At 47.0% G+C, this 13,581-nt stretch overlaps 2 protein-coding genes across 17 annotated transcripts in view; one reads left to right on the top strand and one right to left on the bottom strand.

Moving 5' to 3' along the window:
* The first annotated feature begins 1,219 nt into the window (after positions 1-1,219).
* LOC119441480 (ribosome biogenesis protein NOP53) lies at positions 1,220-2,586 on the top strand. The gene has a single exon (XM_037706104.2). It carries the CDS (start codon positions 1,250-1,252, stop codon positions 2,570-2,572), a length of 1,323 nt encoding a protein of 440 aa, XP_037562032.1. The 5' UTR covers positions 1,220-1,249; the 3' UTR covers positions 2,573-2,586.
* Positions 2,587-12,324: 9,738 nt separating this feature from the next.
* Positions 12,325-13,581, bottom strand: part of LOC119441479 (inositol hexakisphosphate kinase 3) — a 129,698-nt gene continuing 128,441 nt past the window's right edge. For all 16 annotated transcript variants that reach the window (XM_049661333.1, XM_049661335.1, XM_049661336.1 and 13 more), the window contains one exon: positions 12,325-13,090. In XM_049661333.1, the coding sequence (XP_049517290.1) occupies positions 12,602-13,090 (489 nt within the window). In that variant the 3' untranslated portion in view covers positions 12,325-12,601. The remainder of the gene's footprint in view (positions 13,091-13,581) is intronic.

Below are 13,581 nucleotides of genomic sequence, written 5' to 3'. Positions count from 1 at the left end.
ACGTGGGAAAGCCAGCTTACAAAAACCAAGCTTACGCTGATCCCCTTAAAGTCGGCTTCACTTTTAAACACGAGTGCATTGCTGGGAAGACATTTTTATATCAAAATGTGAAGGCCCTAGGACCTTTTCTCAGTTTATTAATTGTTTGCTGTTGCCCCGAGGCGCGCGCGTGTCCAAAATTTAGAAAGGCTCGGTTTTCAACATTCCCCTCAATGTTGCCAAGAGCCAAAGTACAGCGAACGCTTATATCATTCAAAGATCCCTGGCTGCTTATGAGGCTTTTTTTTTTTTTTTTTTCGCGTATAGTTACATTACAATCCGACGCTATCACGCATGTGGGTTGCAGTTAAATCGTACTTTACGATTTCTTTGACGGATTTTACTTTGAGAAATTCAATTTTTCTTCACTAACGCCTTGCGCCACGCGGAGGGCCTGTGTAGTCCGGGTGGTTCGGCATGATTATTTCCGCCGGACGCCGATGCTTAAGGTACAGTACTTAACGTCAACGCCGGATTTTCAGCGACATGGGGCACATAACGCTATCGCGTTAATAGAGGTGGAGGGGGCGCAAAGAAGCAGTTGGGCCACAGACATGCTTTTATTGCGGGACACTCCAAAGCAGATTTCTGCCGTCGTCGTCGCCGTCGTCGTCGCCGTGAGGTTCCGTATGACGCTAACGGCGATGAAATCGTCGCCGCGCTCCAGACGCTGTATGTGCGAGTGAAAGGGAGCGAGGGACGCGCGATTTCACGGGGAGCGAACGCACGTCGGAGAGCAAACGCGCGTTCTGCGCCGTGCTTCCTGAAGGGCTGCAGAATTAAGCGTCTCGTTCCTCCTTTCCATATATAGAGAGCAAACGCAACTTTTTCCGTCGCGCGAAAGGTTGTGGGGGGACGGGAGGGAGGGAGGGGAGGCGACGTTTAGCTGCGGCACCAAATACGTATTTATATAAAAACGCCGCGTGCGTTCGGTGCGAACGCGGGCAAAGCGCCGACGGCGTCGGCAAGTTCTGTGCGTTGCTGGTGCTGCTGCATGTCCAAGTTTATACAGCTGATAAAACTACTGTCCTTACTCCGTATTGCTCTCTACTAATTTGCTATCGCAATTGGTGCTTCGCCTTTCGGGTGAAACTGCGACAACGTTTTAGGCAACAACAACAGCTTCACAGGCTGGCAACCTTCAAAATCTAGTCGGATTTGTAGGCAAATCCAGTCAGAGCCCAAGTCAACATTTCTTTTTCACGTCAAAATGGCAGCGACCGTGAAGCGCAAACGTGTTGGAGTCAGTAAGAACCGTAAAAAAGGGTGGAAGAAGCATTGCGACATCAACGATGTAGAAGAGTTCCTTGAAGACCAGCGCTTAGACGAGCGTATCGGCGGCTCTGTGGCCAGTAAGCCGGACGAGCAGTTGTTCTTCGTGGATAAGCTGCCCGCAGCGCCGAAGAGCTCGGCTCCCGCTAGTGCTGCGAGCAGGAAGCTGCGCCGCAACCGCAAGCTGACATGCTTCAGAAACCTCGAGCCAAGCTCCAAGGTAAAGGCACCGGTGCAGCCGCGCCGCGTGCGGGACCCTGACGCCCGCAAGCCCGCCGAAGTTCGCGAAACGCAGAGGCAGCGTCTCGCCAAGCGGCTTGAACAAGGCACCGTCGACCGCCTGCGCAGCGTTGCGCGAAAAGCAAAAGTCACCACGAGCCGGTTCGACTTGACAGGACTTCGCGACCTATGGGGCGAAGACAGCGAAGAGGCGTCAACGGTGGCTGGGGATGGTAAACATCGCGTACCGTCCCACCGACACCAGAAACCGTCGCTGCTTCCAGCGGTGGAGCCGCCGCACCCGGGAACGTCGTACAACCCGTCGCACGCCGACCACCAGGACCTTCTGCGGCGGGCGGTGGAGGTCGAACAGCGAAAGCTGCACGAGGAACGCCGCCTCGACCGCTGCCTTGCGATGCCGAATAAGCGCGACTGGCCCACCGAGCAGGACAGGCTCGCCGAGATGTCGCAAGGACTTTACGACCAGGAAGAGGATGACGACCAGGCCAGTGAGCTGACAGCTTCTGACGGCGAAGCAACGGCCGAAGCGCCCGCGTTGCCAGCACCGAGTGCCGCTCGTAAGACTCGGCAGCAAAGGCGTCGCGCCGCGGAGCAGAAGAGGTTGCGTCGAGAGGCCTTGGAGCGCAAGAAGGCGCGTGTGCTGGCCAACGACGTGTACCGGATACGGACGCTGAAGGCGGACCTTCGGCGCAACGCCGAGGCGTCCGAGGCGCGTCAGAAGCGTCGCCAGCAGCGCGAGGTGGACAAGTTGTACGGCGCGCGGCGGCTGAGCGCGTACAAGTACGAGGAACCAGACTTGCCGCTGAAGCTGTCTAGCGAACTGCGGGATTCGCTGCGCGAGCTGCGGCCCGAGATAAACGTGCTTGAGGACCGCTATAAAAGTCTGCAGCGTCGAAACGTGATTGAAACACGCCAGCAGCAGAAGAAGGTGGTTAAGTACAAACCCAAGAAGGCTGTAAAGCGCTCGCACAGGCAGTTTGCCGAGGCTGACGAGCAGAGGTGGAAAAAGGAGCTCCAATAAATGATGAGGTCTTCCTTTTCTGTGTTCCTGACCTCGTGTCTCGCACTTTCAGCTTTGTCAGATGGTAACCATCAAGAAACTGACGGTTACCTCTTTGCGTGACAAGTGCGTTGTGCCATTTCCAAAGTGAATGATTGTTGTCGGCATGGTAGTAATGTACATAGTTGTCGAGCAGTTTCTACAACTGAAGCCAGAAGGTGCCACAAGACCTCTGCCTATGGCTGGCCTTGTGTGGGGCAAAAATGAAGGCTAGCAGTGGCTGTGTGCAGCAGTAGGGCACCCAGGATCTGTGCCAGGGGGGGGTTGAATTTTTGTGCGTATGTGAGGTGGGCGGGGGGGGGGGTGCTCAAGTTTACGAGTGTGCAGATGATTGCGCGTCTCGCATCTTAGTTGCAGTACTAAAAGGCGCAACGAAAGAAAAGGGGTCAAACTGCATGGCAACCCCTGAAAGGCAAAAATGGCGTCTTTTTTCCGCCTTGAGCTGCTTCAGTGGAATTCAACAGAAAGCCATTGAGCACGTGGTTGACCCTCCTTGAATTGAAGAGTGCATGAATAAATACAAGACAGTGACAGAGTGTTTTTGTTAATCAGGAAAGTTTCACCTCAAGCCACCTCCTGAATTGTAATGACAATGTGAACAGATTACTGAAGGAACACGTTGGACTGGTGGGGCTAGACGCGTGGGGGGAGGGGGGTAACTTGGCCTCAGGGGGGTAATTTGGCCTCAGGGGGGGTTAGAACCCCCCCGCCCCTGTCAGTGCGCCACTGGTGTGCAGTGTGTATAGACCAGACTATTTTACTCTGGCACATACGTTTAGATTAAGCACAGTATGGGGACGCAAACCGCTGAGCGTACAAGAGTGCAAATAGCCCAGAGTGGAGTTTGCGTCCCCTAACCCAAAACTTGCTAATGTTGGCCACTCGTTTGGGGGAGGGAAGGCAGCTCTCTACATTGGGTTTGATGACAGGGCAGCTGACGGCAGAGCCATGCCATGTGAACACTGGCAGCAAGCATGAGATAAGTACAGGCCAAGTGCTGTCATGGTTGTTCTTTTTGCCAGTTCTTGCAATCACTGACAAAAGACGTCCGCTTCCTAGCAGTGCTGGATGTTCTGGTTTATACCACTGCCTGACATAACAGTGGCATACATACGTAAGAGAAGATATGGCTGAAGACAGCTATGTTGCAGTTGGTTCTGAAGAGATAGGTAAGCTCATAAGAATACTTATGTTGTCAATGTACTATGAAGACTTGTGCTGCAAAAGAACTGCCCACTGGTTATGTGCAGAAAAAACTTAAGTGTGAATTAGTAACCACATTCAGCTGTGCTGGATCACAAGAAACTGATCTTGATGGGAATGCATGGTTGCAGTGGGGTGATGTAATAACTATGCAGTCAAACACTTTTACATGTTTTGACCTTCACGTTCCTCTGTTGTACAGGTCGCATAATTATAAAGGTAGTGCACCATACCGCTCGCAATGGAGTAGGCTAAGCACATTCACCAAATTACAACCCTAGTTCAAAATGATTTCCAGAGGTACTTAGTGAAAGAATTTACATATTTTCTTGTGCACACTTTGTTCAAATGACAATGAGTAGCTGCAGCTGACCTTATGGCACCTAAAGCCCCTCCTTACACGTTTTCGCCTACCAGGTTAAAGTACTGCCTCTGAGCTTCTTCGCTCATCCCTTCAGCTTCTGATGTCAAGCGAATGCGTAGCCCAACTTCTGGTTTTAAGTGGAAGCGATGACGTCACTGCTGCGTACAGGTGCGAACGTTCAACAAGCGAAAATTCAGGAAGCGGTAATTGCAGAAGTGGAACTGGTATGATCGGCGAATCGGGGAACAGCAGCGTAGATCAAAGGTTTGCCTTGCTTAGCAAAAGTGGCAGTGGCACGTGGATGGAGGTGCTTTAAAGGCACCAAGCTTCACGGCGTGTGTTGCAGCAAAACCTGGGGTTTGCGACACAGCCACAGAGCGTCAAAATTCACTGTTGCTTCCCTAGTCAAAATTCTCAGTTCATCTGCAGGGTCTTCATCACTGTTGTCTTCGTCAACTTTCGCTTCCTTCTTGCTGCGACAATGTCGGCTATCTGTTCCAAGCAGACACTTGTGTTGGGGAGTGGTAAGGGCCCCCATAGCTATCCTCCCGCGTGGTCCACGTAGTGTCGACCGGCGTTTCCATCGCACACCACAGCTCAGCTGTGGCTATGGAAGGCCCCCCAGTGGCAGCGTCACAAAGTGCATTTGTTGTGCAACAAATCAACCGACGGGGATACTCAAGTTCCTTCCTCGTAGTTGCAAATTCATGGTGGTCTTCATTATAGAGGCATTCGCAATGCATATCCAAGGAAAGTATAAGGGAAATTATTTTTTTAAATTGAACTGTAGAAACGACAAGATAAAGGGAAATTAACGTTAACGAAGAAGCAACTTTCCGCCAGTGGGAGCTGAACCCACATCTGCTGCAGTACAGTGTTACCCACTTTCTTTTTGTCCATTTCATTTCCCTTTACCTTATTGTTTTTACTTTTCAGTTAAAATTTCAAATAACTTCCCTATGCTTTTGTGATTAACAGAAATCAGGCCACTGGGTTTCCCCTCTTCTCATTCAAAATACATATGAAAGATAAAAATTTGGCAGGAACATAGGAGGGCTTCATTATACACTCAATTTCCTGGTTGAGGCGTTTCAGTGTATTATCAGCAGAAATAGATTGGTCCTATGTCAATTTTGGAACTAGCTGATGCTTTCTATTAGAATTACGTATGTACACCTTTGTGCTGTAAATTATGTTGAGGAAAGAAAAGGTCTCTTACTCCTCTGGCTGACGAAACATCGAGGAGTGGTGACATCATCAGATGATGAAGCAAGTCTGTGCCATCGAGTTGCCGAGCGGTTAGCTGTTCCAGTTCTCTTTATGTTCAAGTGTGGTCATTTGTAACCTTGCAACAGCTCAATGGGTGTGTCACTTTTCTCAGCTGCCTCTTAGTAGTCATTGAGAATTGTGAACAGTACAGCAGGTTATAGCATATTTTGCGCATTAGAACACGCAAAGATGACTTGGAGCGAGCATTCTGAAATGATTGGTCGAGTGTACCAATATCTTGTAGCCTGTCATCATGACCAATGACTTCACATGGTGTACTCTGTTGTCTTGTAGAATGCAAGTTCGGGCACTGATTCAGCTAAAACTTCTCTTAATTTTATCTCTCATACAATGTGAGTTGACCCCTTAAACTGTTCTTCTACAGTCTTTGTCCCCCTGAGAGACACGGCACTTTTCAGGCAATTATGACATTTCATTGAGCCCCACGCTGGTGGCCTGTCACGTGCTATGTGACCGATTTGGCGATTGTGTCACACACACATCTCACTAGACCGCTTGTTGGCCCAAGGCTGCATAAGCCCTAGCCACAGCAACATGAAACATTTATAAGGGAAAATTTTAAGGGAGCTGTATTCTTTTTTATAATTTCACTTTCCATTTTTTTTTTTTCATGTTTCGTAATTAGCTTGGGATACTTGGGGCACCGCCGAATAGTTTGACTGTAAAAAAAAGTTGGAATGAAAGCAAAAATGAACAGTTCAAAGATATAGCCCCAGATCTCTGCAGGTGCTTGGAGAGTTATGTATAGCAAATAGTTAACTGTTTTACCTCCTGAGCAGCTGTGTGCAATCTTGTGCTGGACCTGCTACAGTCCTATGTAACCATCTTTGAGGAGCTAAAGGGCAGTGTGCTCGAGTATGCCACATTTACCAGCTTAAAGAGAAATTTGGCAAAGCACATCCATGTAATCTCATACCACCCTGCGCATTCCTGCAGGCAGTGCAGTGGGCCGATCCTTGAAGCAGCGATATTGGTTACACATACACATGAAATCCCCAAAATTGCATAACGAATGACTTAACAGGTATTCATCGCAACAAAAAAGTATAACACAGAACTTGACCAGTAGTTCTCCAGATGCAAAGAAAGAAACAAAGCTGGCCAAACAAAGCTGGCTCTAACATATATTTTTTTTTTCAGGGTGCATTATTACCATGCGTAAGTTGCTTTACTTTTTGGCCTGTAACCATTTTTCATGGGGTTATCACCGTTGGGAAAGCTTTCACTTGGCACAGGACACACCTACTGTATTCAAAATTTCTCAAACATTGTCGCCATATCTGTAGTCAGAGAGGCACATCTAATCGGATTGTACACATGATGCTGCAGTAGCGCACCCAGGATCTCTGCCAGGGGGGGGTTGACAGTTTGCCAATACCATTTAAACAGCACTAATTTCGATTTCTTCACGGGAAATTGTCAAAAAACTTCGCTTTTTACGAGTGTGCAGACGATTGCGCGCCTTACATCTTAGTTGCAGTACTGAAATGCGTAAGGAAAGAAAATGGGTTAAACAAAAGGGGGGGCTAAGTGGGCCTCAGGGGGGGGGGCGGGGTTACAACCCCCGAATCCCCCCCTGTCGGTGCGCCACTGTGATGCTGATAGCGTTGCGCAATCTTCGAATTTGCATGAGCACCAGTGATTACACTTGTTGGACGGACTTAACCCACGAGATCAGATTTGACAACTGACGACCGTGCTCTCCACTATCGTTGTTTGAGCGTTGCTTTTCATTCTCAGCACCAATTCATCCAAGAAAGACTTGGATTCTTCAATAACACTTGCCTGTACTCACTCTGCTTCCTTCCCATCACAACACTGTGACATTTTTATAACACATCTGGTTCAAAATCAGTATGCAGTGTTGCCACTTCTGAACAGAGTGAACGAAACTGCTATATTTCTAGCCACTTTTATTTTCTTTAGAGGCTCTAACGATTGCTTGATTTTGTCTGCACATTGTCCTCTTTTTTAAAGAGACCCTATATATAGTATAGAGAAAAAGTTTTTCTTGAGGCTCTTGATTAGGAGCTAACAGACAAAATCATGGACAGCAGAAGTGAATCATGTGGGGGCAGGGGACAGTAGTCCTTTATTTATGCCCTTTCCTACTGGGATGGCATTGGCAGTGATGACTCGGTTTAAGAGTCCAAATTTTAATGATTGATTCCATGATTCTGGCTTGTGGCATCTTGACAAGAAAGCTGCTCTTACAGGCCTTATGTCTTGGCAATAACCTTGATTAGCTCAATAATTTTGTCTCGGCATTCTTTTAGTACATCCTCATATCCTTTGATTCTCGCAAGATTTTGCGTTAAATTTTTGCACTGCAGGTTGAACTTGCACGCAAGTTATACATTAGCCACTAATGAACCTTGTGCGATATTGCTACCGTCAGTGTATTCATTTTGTATTTTAGTGCCAGGACATTTGCTGTACATCTCCCTCTTACGCAATGCCTCCAAGGGCCTGAAAGTATCTTTAAATAAATAAATATACCCACACGGCATGCATGTTGTCAGAGTAGGCCCCTGCTTTCGGTTGGCCGAGATGTGGCACGGTGAAAGGCTGCGGTGAATGCTTGGAGTGGTCGTGCGTTTGACTTCGCAGCAGTTAGCCACGGTGTGCACTGGTGCAAGGGTGCCGTGACACCAGCGTGCGAGAATGCGCCCACCGCGCATTGCTCAGTCAGAGTCGCACCTGTAGCGATACCACCTTTGCAGGTTGCAGTCGTTCAAAACTAATCCCACGAAAGAGCCAGCGCAGTTAGCGGAGCCTCTCCCAAGCAATGTGCCCCTGAAGAAAGCCCATAAAGAGAAAAATGATTTCATTTGTATTACATAGTAAATTACCTTTTTTACAATACCCAGAAAAACTCGCTGCAACCGTGAAAGGAGGCTTGCCAAGCCATAAAAAACGCAAGAAGGAAAGGCCAGTGGTGACGACAATTTGAAGTTTCCACACTAAGTCGCTGTGACATCTTGATTTTGACTGCATCTACTTCGGGCTAGTAAATGTTTTATCAGCAAAGATGGCTATCAGCCAAAGAATGAACTTGACAAGTTTTTAGGACTTCCACTGCATCACAACAGCCCAGACACAAACAAATACTTTGAAATCCACTGCGTCATACTGATGTATTGGCACTGGGGTATCGGTGCAAAAAAAAAAAAAAAAAAAATGGAAGTTTGACCTCCATTTTCACTTGTAATAGTCAACCAATTATTGCAAGGTTAACAAAAATATAGTTCATAAAGGGTACTTATCAGTGTACACTGATTTAGTGTCCCTTTAGAGGGAAAGTTGGGTTTTAGATGAAAATTTTTAAACTTATAGATACTATAAAATTTTTTTTGAGGTTACTACGAACATTTTTGTTGATCTGAATTGGTTTTAAGTTTATGCAAGTTTCCTTTACATAATTTCCTGGAAAAAAATCAGCTCCTCAGATTTCTCCATACAGGGTAATGATGGCTTCTGAATGATTCAAGATATTCAATAAAACCAACCATATTGCTCTTCACCGTGGAACACGAGTTGCGAGACTTCAGAGTTGACAACCGGGAATACACTCCTGTAAGTGTCAACTTCGCAACTCTTGTTCTAGGTTAGAGCAAAAGGTTGGTCTTATTGTATTTCTCAAATCATGCAAAAGTCATTGCTACCCTGTTTATTGAAATCTGAAGAACAAAGTTTTTTTTTTCCAGAAAATTAAGGAAAAACAACTAGCATGAAATTAAAACCAGACGATGGTAAACGATAATGGACCTCCTATTCAATGCATGTGCACAAAATTACATATGTCGCAGTTTTCTGTACGATAACGCAAATAAAGACTTTGAAATATTTCTGGTGAGATGGTCAGAGGCCCTTAATGTAGTTAACTTGCCAAGTGGGGAGGGCCAGTTTGTGTTCCGCCCTAGCAGAACATTGCCCAAATGGCTGCTCTGCAATGCCAAGCAGGCACCCTGTGAGCAGAGCAAAGAATGTCGAAGCATGAGACACAATTGAGGTATTCCCAAATTCAGTTTAAAACTATATAATGAGATACAACAACCACAACATGAGTTATGCATAGTGTTCGGCCCATCATTTTGCAACTTCCAATCGCCGGCTGTCGGCAATCGTGCACACAAGACATAGTCCAGGGAAGGAGCGACGTTTTTAGTCCAGGCAGTCTGTCGCTTTCGAGACGAAAATCCAGTGCTGCACTATTGCTTGGGCGAGGCCAAAATGTCCGCACACTCCACATCTCTGCTTCACAACACTATATAAAGGAACACACAAAATTTGCAGTACGAGAATACACTACACCTCGCAACTAGCACAACAACAAGAAATCCAGGGGAAAAAAATGTAAACAACTTTAACAGATGATAGCAAAAACATGGAAAAAAAAAGTTGCCAAACTCCACACAATACACCAAACAGTTCACAGCCAAGAAAAAAAAAAAAACGAAACAAGTTTCCACACAGTGGAAGCCCTCAACAAAGACAAAACAGGTCCATAAATATATATATATATATTAAATGAGCAACATCTGCCCTTGAGATTGCAAGTAAAACCTTTTTGTAATTTTCACCAGCACAATGCTAACACATTTTGTAAAGCTGCCATTGCATCGCACTTGCACAGTTCACAGACACTATCAGTCTGCATCAACTCAATGGCAAGCATCAGCACACTGTGAAAATTCGCTAGCATCACAGCAACAACACGGATGACAAAAGTTTTCAACTGCTCACACTCCCCGGGTGAAAAAATAACGCCAGTGTAACACCCCTGCAACTGCACCATCACTCTTTTCCTGACTTTGGCTTCTCTGATTGCTATTGCCATCAAAAGTAATGGTCACAGTGCCAGATCTTGCATCCAGGTTGCAACGACACATGTCTCTCAGGCAAAATATGACGCTTCATAATTCCACAAATGTTTGGAAACCGGCCGGCATGCAAAGCGAATGCAGTGAAAGTGTGACACACTGAAGTCGTAAGACCCAAGTTTGGGCTGCAGTCGTTAAGATTGGCAACATTGTGGTGCAGTATTCGTGCAACGCACAATGTGGGTGTAGTTCAACAAAGGCCACAACAATTTGGAAGAGAGAGCCACAAAGATTTCTAAAGACAACTTGGGACGCATTTTTGGCACACCGAGTTGCAGAAACTGTCTTCACTTCAATTGTTTTTCACTGGAGTGACAGATTTTGAACCATCGATGCAAAGTGAATAAAGGTGCAAAATCTGCAATACAAAGTATGTGGTGCAAAATGCCCCACTGGCAAGGTCGCTTGGCAAAGTCCCCTTGCTTTCAAAAAGAAATAGTGACCGAATATAACACAATTTACTATTGACAATTGCGCCGCGTAGGAGTCAATCCGCGGGGAAGTGCACTGCCAATTTCACTTTTATTCAAACCAGTGCTGCAGTGCCTAAATGAACGTCAGACAAAGCGTGGCGCAGACGTTGTGACTCACAATTCTTCCTCATCAGGCAACTTTACCACAAAATCGAAAACAGCACTTCTGCACATGTTTGGCTGCACATTCTATTGAGCAAAACTGCCAACTGTCGCTGGAAGAAGGCCATCATTTGAGTCCCTTTGCTGCACTTGGGTTTAGGGCAGTGCTAATAGCGAGCCAAAAGACACTATGTCACGTACACATGCCAATGTGCAGCCCTATGATCCTCAAGAGACCAGAGAAAACGGTGACCTCACAAGTGCAAGCAGCGTGTACCTAACAAAAGAACTAACACAAACGAACATATGCTACATTCACCGACTGGAAAACAGGAGCACGTAGTTTACCTAGATCACCAGGTAGCACCGGAACGTTAACTCTGCCCTCCATAGTAACAGCAAATACCTGTTAGGCTATGTGCCACACCAACAAAGTACTGTGCAGATGCGCAACCCTAGTAACCTGCTCAAATTAAAACTGTGTATTAATCGGTTACTGCTTATTGCTGCCCATTTCTCTTTGTTTTCTTTTTATACAAGAAAAAAAAAAGTGACTCACGCTTTCATTTCATTAAGCACAGGTATTCAGACTGAAAGGAACTTGCTTGATGTGACTCCTAATATTTTAGAACTTTGTAGAAAAGGACTATCTTTTCGTACGCACCTGCTAAGCACAAGACAATGAGCCAAATGTTGTAAAGGGTGCAGCCAACAAGGGTCCGCTGGTTTCGCAGCGTAGCAACCTTTAGACTTCCTTAAACCAGAGCTCATAATTACAGAATACGGTGTCATCCACTTCCATGTACCACATACAGGTCAAGCACGCACCTACTGCAATATTTTTTTTTACATTGACATTACACCAGGCATAGAACAATGCAACTGGTCTTGTCGCTGGGCTGCGATCGCACAGTGCATCTCATTAGACCACTGGATCTAGGCGCCTAAAGCAAAGACCCACAACAACTTTCACCACAAAGGTACCAGCATCTGTGCAGTGTGCTCTGGAAGAAAGCCAACACAATGCGAAAATAGTGATTGCTTACATTACCAGTGATGACTGAACTTAGAAGGCCAACAGAGGGGGTAACATCAGGTATGGTAAAGACAATTGTGGGATTTGGGCAGTGCTTGTGTAAGAGGAAACACCTCAGCAACCCACCTCCCCCCCCCCCCCCTTTTTTCTTTTCTCTTCAACAAGTAACAATTCAAGGCTTTCATCAGTTTTTGATACTGCCATGGTAAAAAAGAATGAAAAAAAAAAAAACAGCAGCAATGAGGCGAAGATGCTCAATGTCAACATTGTCATGTACCCATGAAATGGTAGCCAGAACAACATTTCTGACAACTCATGCTGTGCCGACGCCAAAGTATCCATGACGTACAACAGCACAGAAGTAAAGAAAAAAAAAGTCTTTTCGCACGTGTTGTTGTCCCAAACACAGTCAGCGATGCCTCCACCCAGCCTGTCCACAGTCGAAGGTGTGAAAGCTGGCAGTGAGGTAAGGCCCCTTGCCGGCAAACTGGCAGGGCTGTTATGTATATACAAGTTTCTCTGCTTCTCACTCACACTCGGGGCATCCTGAAATTCAACCAGTCACTGGCGCGGTAACACCACCGCCTTTCCTAGAGGGCGGGCGCGCAACGAAACGGCACGATGCACGGGGCGTCCAATCTACGTGTCGACGGCCGACGCCTGCACCTCGCTCAGCAGCCGCACCAGATTGTCCAGTCCGAGCAGGTACCCCGCATCCGGCCCGCAGTGTCGTGTGGTGTCTCCCTCGTAGCCCTCGTGTGTAGTGTGTGCAAAGTCGATCATTCGCACGTCCACGCGTGGTGGCGACGGCGCGTCGTCCTCTTCAGACTCGGCCGCAGTCCCCGCTGTACTGCTGGAGTGACTGGCCTCGTCGTCTTCGTGCGAGGAAGAAGATGGTGAAGAGCCCTCGTAGATGACGAGCAGCGAGGACGAATAAAAGCGGAATGAGTTCTGGCGCTCGACGGCACGGCGCAGCCCAAGTAGTCGCTGCGTGACCAGTGCCACCAGGTCGGCACGCAGCCTGTAGCCATCGTGGAAGAACTGCCGCAGACAGTGGCGCAGGCCCCGGTCGTCCAGCCTCCGGCCGTAGTACTTGTCCCGGCACATGAAGCTGCCCGACTGGTACACCTGTGTGTGAACGAGCCAACAAAGGCCGCACACGTGTTAAGCACATCAGAAACACGTGCAAAGCGTGTAAAAACAACTACAGCCTACACGTGCTAAACAATGTTGGTGTCCAGCACTGCACATTTGAAGTGGACCTCGGGAGGTAGGTCATACACATACACTGCACACAACAGTAAAAAAAAGTCATTCTTGAGCTTCCACTTGACAAATGTCACGTTGTCAAACACTGCATTCAAATTCCTTTCTTGCCTTTTCTTCATGCTGTAGCCTTAACCTCTGCTTCGTGGTGCAACCACTTCACTTCTCAATGCACTTCTCATTATTGCTCGGCTCCTCAACCTTTTAACAGCTTGGAGCGACATGACAAACTAAATCCTTGTCAGGCTTCATAAACTGTACAGCAAGGTAAAATTTGATCTGCATCTCTGCCAGTGTTTCCTAGTCATTAAATGTGCGAGTTAAGCGAATGTGAATGATCTTTGCTGAGAGGG

This window comes from Dermacentor silvarum, chromosome 2, assembly GCF_013339745.2.
Source record: "Dermacentor silvarum isolate Dsil-2018 chromosome 2, BIME_Dsil_1.4, whole genome shotgun sequence".
Lineage (NCBI taxonomy): Eukaryota > Metazoa > Arthropoda > Arachnida > Ixodida > Ixodidae > Dermacentor > Dermacentor silvarum.
Note: the sequence above shows the minus strand (reverse complement) of the source record. Positions and strands in the feature narration are given on the sequence as shown.